The sequence below is a fragment of the Lampetra planeri genome, chromosome 25 (genome assembly GCF_965212315.1).
Source record: "Lampetra planeri chromosome 25, kcLamPlan1.2.h2, whole genome shotgun sequence".
NCBI lineage: Eukaryota > Metazoa > Chordata > Hyperoartia > Petromyzontiformes > Petromyzontidae > Lampetra > Lampetra planeri.
Window position 1 is genome coordinate 7396355 of NC_136131.1, and position 20787 is coordinate 7417141.

The window sequence follows — 20787 nt, forward strand, 5'->3', positions numbered from 1 at the left end:
AGAGGACTCCTGCAACACGTTATTTAGCCGCCCAATGCGAGCCCAAGGGGTCGGACAGCCAAATTAAAAGACATTTTTTTCGAATTCGGTACAAACCTCAACATTTCAAGAGCCGCAATGCATGTGAATGCATACATACATAACGTCACGACGCAGTCTGTTAAGAGCCGCATGCTGCTCCAAAACCGCAGGTTGCAGACCCCTGACTTAGCCGGTACCACCCAGGATGGTATCAACTAAAGCGGTTCCAATTGATTTGTATGCGGTCAATAACGGTGAAGTATGTGAAAACCACTTGGAGTGAGGGTTATCCAGTAATTCACTCGTATTTAGCCGTATGAATAAATCGGTACTAAAGTTGTGCCACCTTCGGTGGTATCGTGTGGACTACAGCCCATTGTTGGGAAAGCAGTGGTGCTGCTGCGACTGCTGTGTGTTGACGCTGTTGTGTTGACGGTGATGCGTTTGTGTGGGTGGCGATGCTGCTGTGTCGATGATGGCGATGCTGCTGTGTGGATGGTGACGATGTTATGTTGACAGTGATGCAGTTGTGTTGGCGGTGATGTGGTTGCATTGATGGTAATGTTGTTGTATTGATGCTGATGCTGTTGTGTGGATGATGATGCTGTTGGTTTTGGCCACACCACCCCTCGTGTGCTGTGTCGGCCGTCATAGGTGCTCACAAACAGAAATTGCCCCAACAGACTGTTAAAGGCTATACAGGGGATCGTTGTCTTTACGTCTTTGTACATGTATGTAGGGTGTGCGTATTTATGTACGCGTGTATGTATGTTGTGTTTGTCCATGCTGGTGTATGGAATGTTGCATATTGCTGCGTGTATGCATATTGCTCTGCATTGACCCAGTGTACGCACACGCACACGTCACGTGGCAGTAATAGCAGTGACGAGGGGGGTGATTATGATGATGTTGGCGGTGGTGACGCGTTTATCCATCACTGTGTGCGAATTGTATTCTGCATTTTTCCTTCACACGATTCACATGATTCACCATCCCTACACCCCAGCCCCCACCCCCAAGCCCGCCGCCCCCCCCCTCTACCCTCCCCCTCAAAGCAACGCGCGCTTTTCCAATGTGCACCCCAAAAAAATAGACGCAGCTCAAATCGCGCGAGTCATTCATTCCCGAAGCTTCGATGTGGTCGATGATCAGGCCCATGGTGATGATTATTATGATGGTTAGGATAATCATTAAAACGATGATGACATTTACGATGATTACGATGACAGTGATGACGATCTTTATGATGAGGTATTCATGCGAATTCGAAAGTCTTATGAATTATTAATTCAGTGTTTTCTTTGCTTAATCCACAGGTCCGTGTCCATTCGTCGTCACCCCAGACACTTGCTCAAATGTATCCGGAAAGTTTAAATCCAGGAATGGAATCCACCTCCAGAGTTCGAATCCACGTCCAGCGATTATAATTCACATCCATGGCGTAAAGTTCACACCCAGAGTTGAAAGTGTTTCCAAATAAAAATAAAGAAAGAGCGACATCTATCAATGCCAGCTTCGTGTTCATGCTCACCCCGATGTTCACTACCACACTCAGGTCCTCATTTAAGTCTGAGTTAACCCAAGGGAAGGCCATAAACCAGGAGCCACAGTGATACAAATTTTAGAATTTACAAATTCACCATCTGTCAAAACACAAATCAAGTCTTTACACACTGCGCAAGCCTGATGATTGCTAAACGTGTTCCACGTGATGTAGAACCAGCTCTAATGCACATGGAGAAATATTGTTGTCGTGTGTATGTGCACATGCGTGTGTGTGTGTGCCCTGTGTGACACAGGGAGCCGCAATTAAAATTACATCAGCGCTGTAATTCTACACGTGGTATGCGTTTAACAATCATTGGGCAAGTGCAGATCGGTGAGTAAAAATCTAATTTGCATTTTAACGGGCAAATTACCAATCGCGGAAATACGAGGTTACAGGTGGCTCAGAGGATCGGAGTTGGCTCTGCCCACTGCTCAGATAACCTCGCTCACTGCTCAGATAACCCCGCCCACTGCTCAGATAACCTCGCTCACTGCTCAGATAACCCCACCCACTGCTCAGATAACCTCGCCCACTGTTCAGATAACCCCGCCCACTGCTCAGATAACCCCGCCCACTGCTCAGATAACCCCGCCCACTACTCAGGTAGCCCCACCCACTATTAAGGTAGCTCCGCCCACTGCCAATGTGTGAAAAAAAATTAACCAAATAAAAAATATACATATTTCAGCAAATGCCTTGGTGGATGACACTGCGTGAACAATCTCACTGAAACTAACCACTAGGACTCGTTCCAGAAAAACGGGGAGGCTGTTCGGAAAGCTTTATGCCCTATGGGAAATGACGCACGCACCGCTCGGACTGCCGGCAGACTTGGTGTCCCTTCATAGGTTGGCCCCCTATTTATGGGTGCCAGGGTCGGGGGGGGTTGGAGGGTGGCTCGAATCTGGACGTTTGGTCAGCGTTAGAGCCCATCGCGGGGAAGGGGTGGCGGAGGTGCGTCCCGGCAAGGGCGGCCGCACGCGTCAGTCGAGAGGGCCTTGGAAGATGAGCCTGACGCTGGCACGTTCGCCCTCGCTGAACGCCGTGCCGCAGAACGGGCACGCCGCGTGGAAGGCGTGGGTTCCATGCGGGAGCGACACACGCGCCCAGTACCGTGCCGTCTTCTCGGAGCACACGTGTCCACAAGGCGAGAGCGCGTGCGCCGGCCGGCCCGCGTCCACGTAGAACGCTGGCTCGCGGCCCAGTGACAGTGCCACGTAGGGCCCCACGGCACGGCACATCGGGCACTCGCGTCCGGCTTCCGTTGCGCCACCGTTGCTGCCGGCGCCGCCGGTGACGTTACCGATGCCGCCGCCGCCGCGGAGGCCCCACTCATGCCGCCCGTGCACGTGTCCACACGCCAAGTAGGCCCACGGCTGCCGGTCCTCGTCACCGACGCCACCGCCGGTTCCGTTGGCCACAGTGGATCCCGCCGCCGCCGCCGCCGCTGCGGTTGTTGCGGTTGTTCCAGATGTTGCTGCTGCTGCCGCGGTGCAGCTGGTGGGGCCGCCGCTGGCGGTGGAGCCACCGCCGGCAGTGGGGCCGGGGCGGCGCCGGAAGCTGGGGAAGGCGAGGGTGTTGAGGCCGACGGGGCACTGCGGTCGCGCCGCGTTGATTTCCTGGCGGAGCGCGTCGATATCACGCAGAGTTGGGGCGCGCGCCAGCCCCTCGGCCGTGCGCCACAGCAGCGTGGCGCCACACAGGTCCACGAGGGAGCCGTCGCGCAGCACGTTGGTCTCAGAGTCCACCTGGGGGTGTGTGGAGGAGGAGGAGAGGAAGTGGAAGAGGAAAGTGGTAGCGGAGATGACATGAGTGAGGTGTGATGGTCTCGCGTCATCGCAATGCAGATTCCGGTGGATAATTGGCATTTAAAGAGACACACAAAGAGATAGCTACACACAGCGGTAACAAGATCCATGGACTTGAATAGTTACAGGTTGTTTTCGACTAGACGCACACTCACAGACTGAATTCTCACTCAACTTACAGTCCCCCTCCTCCGCTTCCTCCCCCTCGCCACTCACCAGGTGTCCGCGCAGCTGTGCGGAGCGTGTCTCGCGGAGCGAGTAGACATTGCCGCACACCGAGATCTCGCGCCATGTGCCGGGACTCGGCTCGCCGGCGCCCTCGGGGGCCCCAGTGTGCGGCGGCGGTTGCCGCGGCGTCATGACGAGCACGCCGTTGGTGGTGAGGCCGTCCATCTGGCCTGCCACGCTCTTCCACTTGGCGGCCTTCTCCTGCGCGGTGGGGATGGACAAGGGATGGGGGGGGCGGGGATCAAGTGAGATTCTCCAGAGGAGGGATGGGCCACGTCGGAGCTGAAATCAGTTTGTTTTGTTTAAACCAGTTGTTCTTCACTCATTTTCAGACATCAGTGTGAGGGCCGCTGCACATTTGAAACCATTGGGTTTGACAGCATTTGTCTTTCGTTGGGGGCCGCATGTCAGGGGCTTCACTAAAGGCCACCAGGGGTGTTAGTGGCCCGCGGGCCTTGCAATCAAGAACACCGTTTTAAACCGTAGGTGCAGAACTCAACAGAATCGCGAGTCACATTTACTACAACTATACTACAATATTTATCTTACCAGGTAAGGCCCACTGATTTGCAAGAGCGACCTGGGTCACCAAAAATGAGGAAGGCAAAAATTAACCTGTAAAAAAAAGTGTTTCACTATAAATCCTTTATATGCGTGGTGGCTAGAGTCCTCTCGTCCTCTGGCTTGAGATGGCTGCCACCTATGGGTCAGATGATTGCCTGCCACCATTAAGCAATTGGTAATTAAATATGTTTTTAAAATGCCTAAAATAAATTGTCACGCACAACGAGTCTGTGTGCAAAATGTCAGCTCGATTGGATCACGGGAAGTGGGTTAAAAAACGACCGAAAGATTTGCACGGTCGTAAGCGCGCACGCAAGCAAGTGAACTTAATATAAAGGATTTAAAAACAAATAATAGAAACGAAATGCAGCATTGAAGTTAAATACAAATCAAGTCAAAAACAACTGCATCTTCGAGAATATTGCACAAACACAAATCAATGTCAAGTCTTATATTCGCTGCAGGGCGAGTTGGTTCGGGCAGATGATTTTCAAACTGATAACAGCACAAGAACAAAATTAAGTTGCAGAAAAATAAAACACATATAGGGCGACTGTTGGCCTATATATTGAAACAAGCAAGGATATGTCCACTGCTATTTCAAGTCAAGTTATCGTGAAAAATCAACAGCGATGCCATTCCGCCACTGCCGAGATCCTCGTTTAGAGATCAATCTGAGAGGTCAAGATTCATGGTCAATTTCAACAAGTGCCGAGTTAAGGATAAAGTCGTCCGAGTCATCACAGTTCACGATTCAGTTTTCCGGGAGGGGGGGATGGATCAGTGTTCGGCCGGGTAGGGGTGGGTGTGGGCTCGCCCTCTCACCCCGAGGAAGATGTTGCGTGAAGAATCGAAGCCGGCCGCGTAGATGCGCGCACTGTGAGGCGCGGTGCGTGCGCAGACCACGCGGCATGCGAAGCGCGAGATCGTACTCTGAGCTGCCAGGTGCGCATCCTCCCCTCCCCCTCCGCCAGGGCCGCCCCCCGTGGAGGGGCCAACTGCAGCGCCCCCCCCACCACCATTGCCCGCCGGCGTGTCCGTGACCACGAAGTCGATGGGGCCCTCGGTTGAGCGGCCGATCTGTGCGAGCGGGGGAGTGGTAGTGTAGCGGTTAGTGCGCCGCGCTATAAACCCAGCAACCCAAGCTTGATTGCCGCATATTTGAACTGGTCCGGGGACTCTCCTAGGTCGACTTAGTCGGAAATTAATATCGGTGTGGTGTGTATGAAACATAAACACGAGGGAGACAAACGCGGCCGGACGTGGTGCTGGCCACCCCACCCCCTCTCTTGTGCCGTGCCAGCCTTCATAGGTGCTCAACAATAGCACTTGCTCCAAGTCTCGTACAGACTATACGGGGGATCTTTGTGCGAGTGAGTGCGTTGTGTGTGTGTGTGTGACGTGCCATGCAAGGCCTTCATAAGTGCTAGTCGCTAACAGCACTTGCCCCAAAAGTCTGGTAAAGTGCTCTTCGGGAGAAGTTTGTCTTTGAATAAATGAGTGTGCAGATTTGTGGGTACGCAAGTATGTATGCACTGGTGTGCATGTCAGAGACACAGACAAAGGCTGTGATGCTTGCTGGCCGCACCACCCCCCCCCCTCGTCATGTCGCCCCCTTAGGTCTACTCAGCAGCAAATGACGTGGGGTGTCATTCCTCCGACGTGAGCGTGGGCCCGCGTGGTGCCGGTCACCTGGAACATGTCCGTGTCCTTGTCGTGCGCGTACTCCACCACGACAGTCTGGCTGCGTGACAGCGTGTACGACACGCTGTGCTGCTCCTTGCTGCTCACGGCCTGCGGTGCAGTGGGGGAGACCAGGCGGCGTGCGGGGGTTTTCTCCGAGCACTCTGCTTTTTGCCTCCCACGTTAATAACACACTGCTCGTGAACGGTAGTTGGCCAAACATCCCGATAGTGTGACAATAAGTCGAAGCTTTACGCTATTTCAAATAAATAATTGCATCCATAGTTCTATACTCAAGCCCTAGTTTACTCCTCTTAATCAAAGATAGCTAAGTGGACAGCACAGAAAGATACGCCGACTGTATATGTTGTAAATGTAAAGCTACTAGTTTCGCCACTGGCAGCAGATGAGAACCAATTCGGTCTCTTGACTTGGGCACGGTGACGGGGAGTTGGGGGGGGGCAGGGGGGAACAAAGCCGGAATTCACAAACGCGAGCCCCAAGTGGCAATCATGATCCCCTGTTTGTTTTCTGGGGAGTGGCGCCGATGGTGGCCGCAATGCAGCTGTGGCCAGGTGCTCGAAGGGAAGTGAGCAGGGAGAAAAATTGCGCAATCTCTGCAAATACGAGTGTTCAAACACACGTTGTTGTTGCGTGCGTGCGTGTGTAAAAATGATGTGCGAGCGGTGACGTGAACACATCATTTGTGCATACAATGCAACACAAAGTGGGTTTATATAGCATTGTATAAATGTCACCGTATCTCAAGATGCCGGAAAGAAACCGTAGGTGTGTTTATTTTCTCGCGAGAGATTGTCACACAATCGTAGGTCTCTGTGCGAGTTTGTGGGTCTCAATGTGAATCTATGTTCCATGAGTCTATGGCTCTTTCTGGGTCTCTGCGGGTCTATGGGTCTCCATGCGAGTCTATGGGAGAGGGGAAATCAGTCGTAGGCAGTGGAGAAGAGTAAATCTTGAGACAAGATGTGAACGGGGGCAGGGAGACGACAGCATGGATGACTTTGGGAAGGGAGTTCCAGACTATGATTAAACAACCCCCATGACCGACATGCCACGGACAGGCCTTCATCCAGCAGTGGAATGACAAAGCGATATGCATATAAATGTTTATATAAAGTTTAGTGTCATAGTTCAAGGTCAGGGCGAGGGTCACCGCGTAGTGCCGTGTTTGCTGACCTTGGCCGCCTGGGGGGTTGGGGTCACGTGCATCGTGCTGGGCTTGACCCCGTTGGCCTTTGACCTGCGGTAGAGGTTAAACCGACTCCGTCTGCGCCCCTTGTCGCCCAGGGGGAGACAGCCATTGTGTCTGTGGAACGACACACATCGTCCACCTCATCATTACCATCATCTTTCAAATAATCCACATCATCATCATCATACAGGAATTATTACATGGTTAGGGAACCTGTTCTTTACCGAGGATCAAACAGGACTTTTAAAAACCTTTGGCGGGTGACCACACCCTTTAAGACGCGAACAAACTCACATACACCCTCAGCGTTATCCAAGAACATCGAGAAAAACAGCGCACGCATTTCAACTGAGTACAAAGAAACCCTCGCAGTAATTGCAGTGGCTGAGTGCAGTGCTAGAATGAGCAGCACGGTGATGTAGTTTCCAGGTCCAAGTGATTTCCCCCCCTCCAGGACCCGATGAGTGCGGCTACGATGTCCGCGATCGATGGGTAAACACCGTTTACCGTTGCAGAGCGGGAGGCTTCGTTATGTGGCCGAGGGGCGGAGGAGATTAATTCGTGGGCAGTAGTTTCCCCCACCACGGACTTATTATATTTATATATCTATAAAAAAAAAGATCTGAAAGAATCCAATGAACTATGATGCTCTTTTTTACAAATGCCCGGTAATGGCAGATCATTAGGTCACAACAACAAGGACATGTTATGATATTCATGTGTCGACCTGGCCGGGCTAGTGTGAAGATAACTATGCAGCTGCCAACCAACCCAGTAATGGACTTTGGCCACTCGCTACTGACTTTAGTCTTATCACACGCTCCTCACAAAAAGTACCAAAGAAAACCGTCAAAGATCCCCCACCATAGCCTTGAACAGACTGTTGGGGAAAGTGCTGTTAGCGAGTAGCACCTATGAAGGACAGCACAGCACATGAAGGGATGGGTAGCTAACACCACGCCCGTCCGCCTTTGTCTCCCCAGTGCTGATGTTTAACACACCGCAGCAGGAAACTGATTTGAGGCCGTATTGATCTAAAAATCGTACCGCCAAGAGGCGCACATGCACCCGGGGGACATACACAATTGAGAGAAAGACATCACGTTGACTGGTAAGTGGGTGAGGGCAGGACTAATTGCGGAGTGACAGCCCAAGGAGGGCAGACATCCACCACGGAACTCGAAGCTGCTTCGCGATGACCCAATGGGAGATGACGACGGCTTGAGGAGGGGCCTTCATCCAGCAGGGGATAGATCATGAACGATGACGATGATATCGATTACATTGAACCACCAAGGATACCCACCCCAGCACAATGAGTTGCCCATACAGAACCGTGTCCCTTGCTCCTGCTGCGGGTGCCGAGCCCCCCTGCTGCTGCTGCTGCTGTTCGCGTGATGTGCCGAACATGAGCGCCGGCTGCTGCTGCTGCTGTTGCTGCTGTTGCTGAAGCTGCTGCTGGCGGTGCTCATGAGAGGCGCTCGTGGTGGAGACAGAGCGCGCCCCTCCGTGTGCTCCGGGCGGCACCGCGATGTCACAACACTCGGGCACACTGCTGCAGCACATGGGACGCGATAGGGTTGGGGTTGGTACAAAGGGACAGACACAGTGGGGGGTGGAGCAGGAGACACGAGGAGAGAGACAGGGGGTGGTAGCCACTGGGGGAACATATGGGCGGGAGGGGGGGGAGACATGGGGAGAGAGATACGGGAGGAGACATGGAGAGGAGATATGGGGGAGATGGAGAGGATAGGAGGCAGGGGGAGATAATGGGGAGAGATGCGATGATGGGGGCAAGGACATGGGGTGATTGGAGTGAGACACGGGGTAAATCGGGTTAGAGAGGGAGGCAGAGAGACAAGGAAGACACAGGGAGGAAGGAGAGGTCTTTAGAACGTATACCTTGAGGCAGTTTTGTGACACAGTCCACACGTCTGTCAAGGACCCCTCTTACGATATCGCCATCACCATCGCCCTGCTTTAGGTCTTCTCTTCCCCTTGGTCACTGACCTCTGGGTGCTACTCCAATGCCCGTCTAGGGGGACTGCCCTCCACCAGCCGAGACACGCATCCCACCCATCACTACATCCTCCTATTCCCAACCGCCAAGTTGCGTACCTCCTCCTCCATCCTGCACACCATGTGTCCCACCCATCACTATCTCCTCTTCCTGATAGCACATTCAACACTTGTTGCCACATTCCATTCCCAACTTCAAAGTTGCTTACCCCCATCCTGCCGTCAATGTCCTCCACATACAATTGTAAACTGAAGGCCATAAGTTGCTTCTACAAAATCTTTTCGTACGTTTTTGGTCTTTATAGACTGTGATAATCAGTAAAAAAAGGTAATAAAATAAAACGGAACGGTTTTATTTCCCCCAAAAAACTCTAATATTTCAGTACTGTACATCAGCCTATCGGCCTTCTGGGATAATTATTTCAAGCCGCAGTAACTTCATTGTGGAAACCCACGTAGCAACAACGTTCCTTACTGGCCTACAACTCCCATCTGTGAGACATCACGCCTTCCTTCGTTACTGTAGCGTCACGCCGTATGAATGGCCTGTATGCCAAATACACTAACAATCATAATAATAATCATTACTTGCTTCAACGAACAAAAAATAACAACACTTAACCAGTTCTGCCTTCTCCTAGTCTCATGACCGGGGCCTTGATCCCTGTTAAACAAATACCGTTGTGTCTGTTGCCGCTACGGTTTTACAGGTGATAGTTGGGTTGCAACAGTCGCACTGAAAACAAAAATCTCTCTGCCCCGTCCATTACGCCTGCCTCTCACAGCACGCAGCGACGCACCGAAATGTGTCACATTTTACAATGAGAAAATGGGGAAATATGGCAGAGTTTCTGCTTTCTGGCTGTTTCACAATGAGGAAGTTCTAAGCCGTAGAACACGACTGACTGTCTGTCTGCTGGTACTGCTCGTGCGTAAACATTTCCAGCGTTTCTGGATGTTTCGGGTCAAAATGAAAATTGAGCGGCGTGGTACGAGTTAAAACGAGCTTTTTCAGCTCCTGGTGCGGACATTTACACCACACTCCAGGCCACAACACACCGATTCACTCACCAACCCCACTCACTCACCCACCAATCCACTAATTCACCAAATAACGCCATGACCCACTCACTCACCCACCAACCAAAGCATTCACTGAATCACCCACTCACTCATCCACTGGCCCACTCGTCCACCCAAAAACGTACCAAACTCACCAACACGTGACTTCTCTTCATGCTTTACTCGCACTGTTCCACTTTGGAATTCCCTCCTCCCATTATAATCAGTCTCTTCTCTCCCAAGCTTTTACAGTACTCATCAGAATAAAATATGCCCCCTAAATGTGTCTGGTGTCCATAACGTTATATACAGGGGATACACACACAGATACACTCAGAAACGGATACTCATATACACGTGGATACCCACAAACACACCCAGACACACAGACCCACAGCTGTACAGACTGTTGGCAAGTGCTGTAAGCGAGCACCTATTAAGTTCGGTTGTGAGCGAGAATCGTACTCAGGTTGCAGTGCACTTTCCACTTGGCTACAGCTCCCCATAGACAAAGATCCCCTGCATAGCCTTCACAGACTGTTGGGGCAAGTGCTGTTAGCGAGCACCTATGAAGGCCGGAAATGGTACACGCGGGGTGTGCGGCCAGCACCACGCCCGACCGCCTTTGTCTTCCCAGGCACGATGTTTACACATCGCATCCAGGAACACATTTGAGGCTGAGTTGATCTAGGGGAGGCGCAGGACTGGTTCGGATTGTCACTGGTGTTGTAGCCGTGAGCGGGAATCGAACTGAGGTCGCCGGGTTCGTAGTGCAGTCCACGTCGACACAAAGGGCACAACAACCTCACACATCCCCACACACACAGACACACACACAACCAGACACACTAACACCGCATCTGTTCCGCTGCGTGATCTTGCCAACATCTGCTACTGTGGGCGGTGTCACAGAGGTGGGGGTGTGGGGGGATGTGGGGTGGGAGGGTCGGAAATGGGGGGTGGGAGGGTAGGAAATAGGGGGGGGGTAGTATAGAAGGATCGGGAGGGAGCGAGTCGATAATGGAGTGATGCATCTGTTCTAGAGGAGTACCTGGTGCGGTGTGCAGTAAACATCCGACACGAGGGGGACAAAGGCGACCGGGCGTGGTGCTGGCCACCGACCGCCCGGTGTGCCGTGTCGGCCTTCATAGGTGCTTTTCGCGAACAGCACTTGCCCCAACAGTCTGTTAAGGCTATACGGGCGGTCTTTGTTGTGTATGCATGCATGTGTGAATGTCAATGAGTCGGGGATGGAATTTGTATGCGCGGGTGTGAATGTGTGTGGGTGTGAATGTCATTGTGTGAGTGTATACGAGTGTGTAAATGTGCGTATTTGTCCCAATAGTGTGTTAAGGGGGATCTATTTCTCTGTGTATGAACTTACATGCGTCTCAATGCGCATGCATTTGTGTATAAATACAGTATGTGTGTACGTGTGTATGCGAATATCTGCATGTCAATGTATGTGTTTGTGTAAATTGTATACAGTATGCGTGCGTATGCGTGTCAATGCGAGTCAGCCCTTGCCCCAACACTCTGTTAAAGGCTATTACGGAGGATCTTTGTCTGCATCTTTGTATTTTGTCTGCGCCACAGTCGCGGCCCAGACCCATGCATCATCACTCGCCGCACAACACATCAACACAATCCATCAACAACAACAACAGCCTCCGCCATTCGCCACTAAGTTGCAGTGACGTCACCACGGCGCTCGTGCCATGCCCAGCGCACCATTGAGGCCACGTGAAGTGTCGAGGGAGTAACCTCCTGCCATACATCCATCACCATCATCACCAAAACAATCACCACAGCCGCGACAACCATCATCGGCACCACCTTGGCCAGAATCACCATCACATCCCGCTACCATCACACCACAGCCAACCCCAAATTAACCACCATCACCAATCAGCATTGCCGCTACAACAAACGCTTCCAAATCACATCACCATCATGGCCACAATTGCCATCATAACACTACCACAATCAACACACCGTCGCCAGCGCCAGCTTCATCACAATCACCATCCTCATTACGATGACACAGTATTGATACCATAATTGCATTCGCTACTAATACAACCACCACCACGATTACAACCAATATCACCATCACCTTAAGTACGAGCATAACACGGTGGAGATGGTGAAAGTTGTGGGATCGATCACATACACGAATGTTGCGAAACTCCACGGTGGGTGTCGATAAAGTGCCAATACACTGCCTCTGCCAGGAGACGGCGGTACAGCAAAAAAATGTGAACCCCACTTGTCCCATATGTTTGGGACAGAGTTGGTCCATCGCTCACACCTCGTGAGTTTCCTCCGGGTGCTTCGATTGCCCGCCCCCCCCCACATGTATAAACAAACACTCATTAATTGGCCGAACAACCCTTAAAATCGAGGACCGCAGAGCTCGGGGAATTGTTGGTGCCGGGTCACTGCCTGGCTGCTGCCTCCCTGCGAGTCTGTGGCTCCTCCTCGCGTCTCTCTACGATAGTGAGCAGATACTGCGTGACATCATCAAAGCCACGATCAAATCCATCACTAGTAACAATACAACAATCACCACTTTGTTATCATACCACTACCATTATCTTAAATCACAATCATAATTGTTATAACAATCACCACCATCATATAACCACCTTGTTATCATATCACGGTCACCAACAACCACCATGACTGTTACAACCACAACAATCACCACCACCACCTTCAGAGAGCCGCACAACCCACGTACCCGCCTATTTGTCCCCGACATCTCCACCCCCCCGCGATACAGATATAATGTAATTGCCTCTGCGTGCCCCGCGGGATTGAAAGGCGCGTGGGGGGTGTTCTACGCGAACATCACGTGCGCGTGTTCGACTATGGGGGAGCGAGCGGTGGGGCACCGGTTAGCGCCACTCCGCTGGGGACCCGGCGACCCGAGTTCCACTCCCCCGCTCATGGCCACCAACATCGGTGACGAAAATATATGAACCGGTCCTGGTGGGGCTACCCCTAGGTCGACTCGGTCTCTAAACGAGTACCTGGTGCGGTGTACAAACCCTATCGGCATCGGGAAGGAAAAACAAAAGCGCCGTCCATGGTGGTGGTCACACCACCCATTCCGTGAGCGATGTCAGCCTCAATAGGTGGTTGCTATCTGTCGGCACGAGACCGAAGTGTTTAGTAAAGTTTATACCTGTACCGTAGATGTTGTTTTGGGGAGAGGTAGTGGAGTGTGCTTCATGCACCGCGCTACGAACTCGGCAACCCGAGTTCGAATCCAGCTCACGACCAACGAACGGCGGCGACAAATGGCTGAACCGGTGCGGCAGGTGATGATTGTTGTGTAGGTATTATCGATAGTGGTTGATTTGCTGGTAATTAAGGTAGGGAGAGGAGTGGGTGGAAGGGGGGGGTAGTTGTGGAGGGATGGAGATGGGGTTCGAGGTGGGAGGGCAGAGTGGTGAGTGTAGGTGGAGGACCTCGAGGGAGGGGAGTGGAGGGGGAGATGGGTGGGTTCAAGGGAGGGATATGCGTGGGGGTAGGCGTGGGAGGGGAGAGAGAGGTTGCAATAGAGGTGGTGGAGAGGGAGAGGGGAGGGGTACGTGGCAGGAGAGGAGGGGTAGGAGGGAAGGGAGGTGGGAGTAGTAGACGTGGGTCCCGATTATGAATTCAACACGAGCCTCAGTCGTGGCCGCAAATAAAAAGCGTTTCCCGGGACACAATCCCCTCCCACCTCCCCTCCATCACCGGTTCGTTTAGAGAGGGTGTGTTCATAGATGCTCGCAAACAGCACTTGCCCCAACAGTGTTCTAAAGCTACACGTCGGATCTTTACTGTGTGTCTGTGCGTGAGCGGCAGTGTAGCGATCAGCGCGCTGCGCTACAAACCCGGAAACCGGAGTTTGATTCCCGCTCACGGCCAACACCAGTGACGATTAGGTCGACTCGGCCTCAAATAACTACATCACCCATTGGTGAGACAAAGGCGGCCGAGTGTGGTATTGGCCACCCCCCCCCGTCGTGTGTCGTGCCGGGCTTCATGTGTTCACTAAATAGCACTTCCCCAAACAGTCTGTTTATGGCACCAAAAGGGAATCTTTGTGGGGTTTTTTTGTGCCTCGAACTATCTGGGTTCATAGCGCAGTCAGTGCGAAAACCACCGCTTCATCATAACACATGTATGTTCTGTATGTGTATTATATTTTTATGTGTACGCGTTTAAGGACGTGTCACGAGTTCTTAAACTTGGATTCAAACTCCAAGGTTCAATTAGGGACCATTAAATAGGGAGGAGTTTTATGGCATAATATGGTACAAAGACAAAGTTCCCCCGTGTAGCCTTAACAGGCTGTTGAGGAAAGTGCTGTTAGCGAGCACTTATGAATGCCAGCACGGCACACGAGTGGGTAGGCGGCCAACTCCGACGCACGACCGCCTTTGTCTCCCCAGTGGCGATGCTTACATATTGCACCAGGCACTAATTTAATGCTGAGTCGACCGAGCGGAAATCGAACTCAGGTGACCGGGTTTGTAGTGCGGTGCGCTAACCAGTGCACTACCGCTCCTCCACACATACACAGGCAGACACAGCAACATAGAGTCTGGTTAGTAATTGGATAGGCTACCTTTGAATACCAGGTGTTATAGGCTTGGATTTCCAAATGGCCAGGAGATGACAATGCTGCAAAGATGTATGTGCATGTGTGGTGATGCACATGATGGGTGGTGTTGGATGGTGATGATGGACGGTGATAGGGCTGACGATGGTAATGGGTACTGTTGGAATGTGATAGGGGATGATGGAGGCGATGAATGATGATGTTCATGGATGACGGTTTATGTGTGATGGGTGATGGGTGTTCGTCGTGATGGTTGATGATGTTAATTTGGGTGATGGTAATGGAAGACGGATGATGGTTGATGCTTGATGAGTAACGTTGATGGGGTGATCGGTGATGGATGAGATACGTGATGGAAGGTGGTTGATTGATGGCGCGTGATGGGAGATGGATGATGTTGATGTGTGGATGTTTATGACTGAACCGCATCTAATATTCCGCTCCACCTCTCGCGCCAATTAATCATAAACACGTGCGCGCGATTTCAATTAAGCCAGCCGGGGTGGTGCGAATACGCACTGCGCATGCGCGTCCATCATGATAAACATCGCATATAAATAAATACAATTATAACCACAGTGATATTATTATGCACAGCATTAATATGGGTCCAATGGATACTCATAATATTAGTACTGTTATCTTGTTTCCCGCCTCTTCCGTTGAGTGTGCGTGTGTGAGGATGGTTGTTTTTCACTGATTTACTCGCTCATGCGTTCACCATTTAACTTACTGTAACCATTACTTAACCACGCACGCTTTCGCTCTGTCGGTTATGCCATTATGTTGTAACCCATTCTCTCATGATTCGCTATATATCAAGCTGTCATCGACTCCGACTCATGGACCCCCAACACGCCCTTTGAAACCTCGTTCGCTCACTCAATCTCATTCACTCACGATCCTGCTATTCACTCATTCTCTCATTAACTCTACCGTTCAATTTATATTTCATTCATTCAATGTTTAGTTTCGGTAATCCTTTCAATTGCATTTAATTACTCGTTCCCTCACTGCCTTAAGTACCATTTCCTCCAATGTACATTCAGTCTCAATCTCCCCGTCGTTCATTCATTCAAATGCAATCGTACGCTCTTATTTATTAACTGGATCATGCATAAATGTACATTCACTTGAGCATTTATCCCATCATTCACACATTCATATACACCGTTATTAAATGAACCACTCACTCTATCATCACCCACTCCACCACTCTCTGCATCACTCAATCACTCACTCAATCATGACCCACTCCACACATTCCACCACTCACTCCACCACTCACCCAGGCATCTCCGCTCGATGCACCGCGTCGCCTCGCCTCTTCTCGTCTCTCCCGGACGTGTGAGGCGTCGCTCAGCCACGCAGCCAGACCCGATCCGCCTTCACATCTCCTCCTCTTCTTCCTTCATCGACACACAACGTATCCCTCCATCCCCATCACACTCCCCACGCCTTTCTCTTTGATCTCACGATCTCCACGTCTCGTCCCACGCATCTCTCCCTCCTCCCCCTCTGTGCACGTATCTCTCTCCTCCCCCTCTGTGCACGTATCTCTCTCTCCTCGGCGCGCCTCTCCCCTTTCACGTCCCTCCCGCGCCTCCCCCTCTCTGCGTATCCACCACGTCTCTCGCTCTCTCTTTCTCTCTCCAACCCCCACCCCTCTCGGCACGTCTCTATCTCAGCTGCCACTCTCCACACCTGCCACCCCACAACCCCCGGGCGACCTCGATGTGCGTGAGACGGGCAAGGCGGGAGGGTCGTGCGGAGTCTCACCCACCACCACCCCGTGTTGCGGCTACAGATGACTTGCTCTGGCGGAGCAGACGGGGTCTCCCCAATGATGGGGGATCCTACACGGGGAGGGAGGAGAGGAGGGATGTTGGAGAGGGAGTGGGGAGGTAAGAGAGGTGGAGGGAGGAGAGGGAGGAACGGGGAGAGGGAGGATGGGGGAGAGCCGGAAGAGGGCGAATGGGGAAGGGGAGGGAGAGAGGGCAATGGGGGTGGCGGGGGGATTCCACAACAAGGCGAGGTGGATGGATGCGAGATGAAGGGAGTGAGAGGAGGGGAAGGGGATGTAGAGGTGGAGAGATGGATGGTGGATGAGAGAATGGAGATAAAGAGAGGGGAGGTTGGAGGAGGAAGGTAAGATTGGGGCAAGGTGGGGACAGGGGTTGTGGGTAATGGGTTGAGTGGGAGTACTGTATTAGGGGAAGGCGGGAGGGATTGAGGAGTGATTGGAGAAGGGCTGGTGTTGCCCCGTGCCTAGAGTTCAACTTTGAACCCGTGCCTAGAGTTCAACTCTGAACCCGTGCCTAGAGTTCAACTCTGAACCCGTGCCTAGAGTTCAACTCTTGACCCGTGCCTAGAGTTCAACTCTGAACCCGTGCCTAGAATTCAACTCTTGCTCCGTGCCTAGAGTTCAACTCTGAACCCGTGCCTAGAGTTCAACTCTTGCTCCGTGCCTAGAGTTCAACTCTTGCCCCGTGCCTAGAGTTCAACTCTTGCCCCGTGCCTAGAGTTCAACTCCTGACCCGTGCCTAGAGTTCAACTCTTGCTCCGTGCCTAGAGTTCAACTCTTGCCCCGTGCCTAGAGTTCAACTCTTGACCCGTGCCTAGAGTTCAACTCTTGCTCCGTGCCTAGAGTTCAACTCTTGACCCGTGCCTAGAGTTCAACTCTTGCTCCGTGCCTAGAGTTCAACTCCTGACCCGTGCCTAGAGTTCAACTCTTTCTCCGTGCCTAGAGTTCAACTCTTGACCCGTGTCTAGAGTTTAACTCTTGCTCCGTGCCTAGAGTTCAACTCTTGCTCCGTGCTTAGAGTTCAACTCTTGCCCCGTGCCTAGAGTTCAACTCTTGCTCCGTGCCTAGAGTTCAACTCTTGACCCGTGCCTAGAGTTCAACTCTTGCTCCGTGCCTAGAGTTCAACTCTTGCTCCGTGCCTAGAGTTCAACTCTTGACCCGTGCCTAGAGTTCAACTCTTGCCCCGTGCCTAGAGTTCAACTCTTGACCCGTGCCTAGAGTTCAACTCTTGCTCCGTGCCTAGAGTTCAACTCCTAACCCGTGCCTAGAGTTCAACTCTTGCTCCGTGCCTAGAGTTCAACTGTTGCTCCGTGCTTAGAGTTCAACTCTTGCCCCGTGCCTAGAGTTCAACTCTTGACCCGTGCCTAGAGTTCAACTCTTGCTCCGTGCCTAGAGTTCAACTCTTGCTCCGTGCCTAGAGTTCAACTCTGACCCCGTGCCTAGAGTTCAACTCTGAACCCGTGCCTAGAGTTCAACTCTGACCCCGTGCCTAGAGTTCAACTCTTGCCCCGTGCCTAGAGTTCAACTCTTAACCCCGTGCCTAGAGTTCAACTCTGACCCCGTGCCTAGAGTTCAACTCTGAACCCGTGCCTAGAGTTCAACTCTGAACCCGTGCCTAGAGTTCAACTCTCGCCTACGTGCCTAGAGTTCAACTCTGACCCCGTGCCTAGAGTTCAACTCTGAACCCGTGCCTAGAGTTCAACTCTCGCCTACGTGCCTAGAGTTCAACTCTGATCCAGAGGTCTGCGGTCTCCACACCGTCGCCTGCCAGGACCATTCACCTCTAGGAGCCGCCTGGTGGCAGTAGGGGAAGACCTGGTACCGTTCACGGCCAGAGGAATATGGAATTTCCACAATTGCAGAAAAGCACAGCCCCCGTTGCTCATTAAGGCAGGGAGACACTGACCCGCTCCTACGCCTCCCCCCGCCCCTACTGGTGTGGACATGGGAGCATAGAGGTGCAGTGCAACTTTGAATTGTGATGCCGCACTGCCCTCTGCTGCCCATAGCGTAGATATACACATAATGTATATACAGTATAGATATACATTGTGTATATAGCAGTATCTACGTATGCGCGCGTGTGTGTATATATTTAGGGTGGTTATTTCCCAGACCCAATTTATCTGTGTCGCTGTTAGTGAGGGCCTATTAAATACGACACGGTACATGAAGGGGTGGTGTGGCCAGCACCACGCCCGACCGCCTTTGTTTCCTCAGTATTGACAGATATAACTTTATCGATCGCCCGCCGTTCCAATTAATACTCGTGATCTTGTTCAAGAAGGGACATTTTTAAACTCTTTAAAGGCTCGCTTGTTGTATACGTATCCGCCACAATTGAGCCTGAATGTAAAATTAGCAAATCTTTTAACAAGTAATTTCGATAAATCGAAAAAAATCGGTTGTTGCACTCAAGATAAATGAAGTTTAGGAATCGATAAATTCTATATTTGAAGCTTTCGTGACTGCAAGGATTCATACTCTTAGGTTTTTTCGGTAAAATCACGTAGGTAATTTTTTATAATAATAAAATAAAATAATAAATGAAAATAAATAAATTTAGTAAAATTACTCAAATTACTGGAGCAGTTACACCTGATGACGGAGGCTTGTGTTGCTTCCGAAACGTCGTGATTTAATTTAGTTATTTTAATTGATTATTTTAATTATTATTTTTAAAAAATACCTACGTGACTTTACCGAAAAAACCTAAGAATATGAATCGATAAATGTCGATAACTCAATGTCCCGGTGGCGATGTTACACACCGCACCACCAATAGTACAGTACTTCATTTAAGGCTGAGTCGACCGAGAGGAGGTCCGGTTCAGATGTCACTCGCCACTGATGTTGACCGTGGCCCGGATTCGAACCTAGTTAAAGCAACTTTATTGCTATTATTATTGCTATTTTGGTTATGCTTCTTTGCCGAGGAAAGTCTCTCAGAGTGTCGATGATTGTGATATTTCGGGTGGTCCAGGTGTCTTGTGACAACCCCAATTTAATTCTGTACAACTTTTATTATTTTAAAGTTCGATTTATTTAAAAATATAAATTAATATACAAAGCAAGAAACATATTGGGGGCCCGTTAATTAATAGGGGGGGGGTCACAAGACATTTGGACCGTGAGACCGTCACACAGTGGCACAACTCTTGCCAACGATGTCACGGGGTCTTTAACGTCCACGGGGCCGTCGTGTTACTGTGATCAATACACCCGCGGTGTTACCGTAGAGATTTAATCAATTAGCATCGATTAAGCTCACCGATACACGCATTAAAGTGTATGGGAATTGCTATTTTCTGATTTTTTTAAATGAATTAATAAGGAGGGGGGGTCATTGCCCGAAACGTCGCCTATTACCGATTTAATGTTTAGCGGTTTAAGACCACAAACGTTGTTATTGACGGGCGTTGATTTTCTTTAGATTTGTAACAAATTCACGGCCACTGGAGTTCGCTTACGTTTACCCAACAATCTTGTAAACAAATATAAATATAATCGATTGTTGAGATATAATCCACTGCTGGTTAATTTGTCCCGCTCGTCAACAGCCATGCGGTGAGAGTGGCCACCAGGGGGACCACGGAGTGGCCGTAACAACTCTTGAGGGATTCGTTTCTTTCGTGAGGTAAACAACTACAGAGGATATTAAAAAAAAACCCCACGATTATCACGAACGGTGAACACGGGATTTTGTTGTTGTTGACAATCGCTGAATTCTGACGTGAGGAGCCACCTGAAATAACAGGCGGGAATTACTTCCCGTGTCGCGTCGCACGAGCAATGTGGGTAATACAATTTACATATTTATCATAACAAGAATTTAAAGATGTACATTTTCCCTCTAGAGTGTCCTTTTCCCTCAGAAAAAGTAAACTTACCTATACTTAATTTATATACTTAATTTACCTGTTAATCGTCTTCGAGTCTATTGCAAGCGGGAACATTGAACATTAAATGGAGCGCGAGCGCGGGTCCTAGGGGTGGGGCTAAGCGCGTGTTGGGAGGGGGGGAGCTCCAATCAGAACGCGAGCAGCGCGTGATCGGGCGGCGCTGACCAATGGGAGACGCTCACGAGGCGCGTGATAGGCGGGTGCCATCCAATCGGCGTGCATCAGGAAGTTTCAGTGGGGGTTGACGGATGTGGAAAAGCGCGGGAAATTCGAGGCCCCACGTGTTGCTGCTGCTGCTCCAAGCACGCGGATTTGGTAA

General features: G+C 51.0%; 1 protein-coding gene across 12 annotated transcripts; it reads right to left on the reverse strand.

Annotated features, from left to right (window-relative positions):
- Positions 1-1636: 1636 nt before the first annotated feature.
- LOC144727368 (E3 ubiquitin-protein ligase pellino homolog 2-like) lies at positions 1637-20569 on the reverse strand. Of its 12 annotated transcripts, none has more exons than XM_078606128.1 (8): positions 20485-20569; positions 16051-16171; positions 8373-8621; positions 7051-7180; positions 5863-5964; positions 4996-5250; positions 3595-3807; positions 1637-3318 (listed from the first exon to the last, which is right to left on the reverse strand). In XM_078606128.1, the coding sequence occupies exons 2-8, from the start codon at positions 16056-16058 to the stop codon at positions 2554-2556; spliced, it is 1722 nt and encodes a 573-aa protein (XP_078462254.1). In that variant the 5' UTR covers positions 16059-16171; positions 20485-20569; the 3' UTR covers positions 1637-2553. The 12 variants fall into 12 exon arrangements, with proteins under 12 accessions (XP_078462254.1, XP_078462253.1, XP_078462255.1 ...); XM_078606127.1 differs by having other exon boundaries at positions 16051-16618; positions 20485-20547; XM_078606129.1 differs by lacking the exon at positions 20485-20569 and having other exon boundaries at positions 8373-8618; positions 16051-16778.
- Positions 20570-20787: the final 218 nt, after the last annotated feature.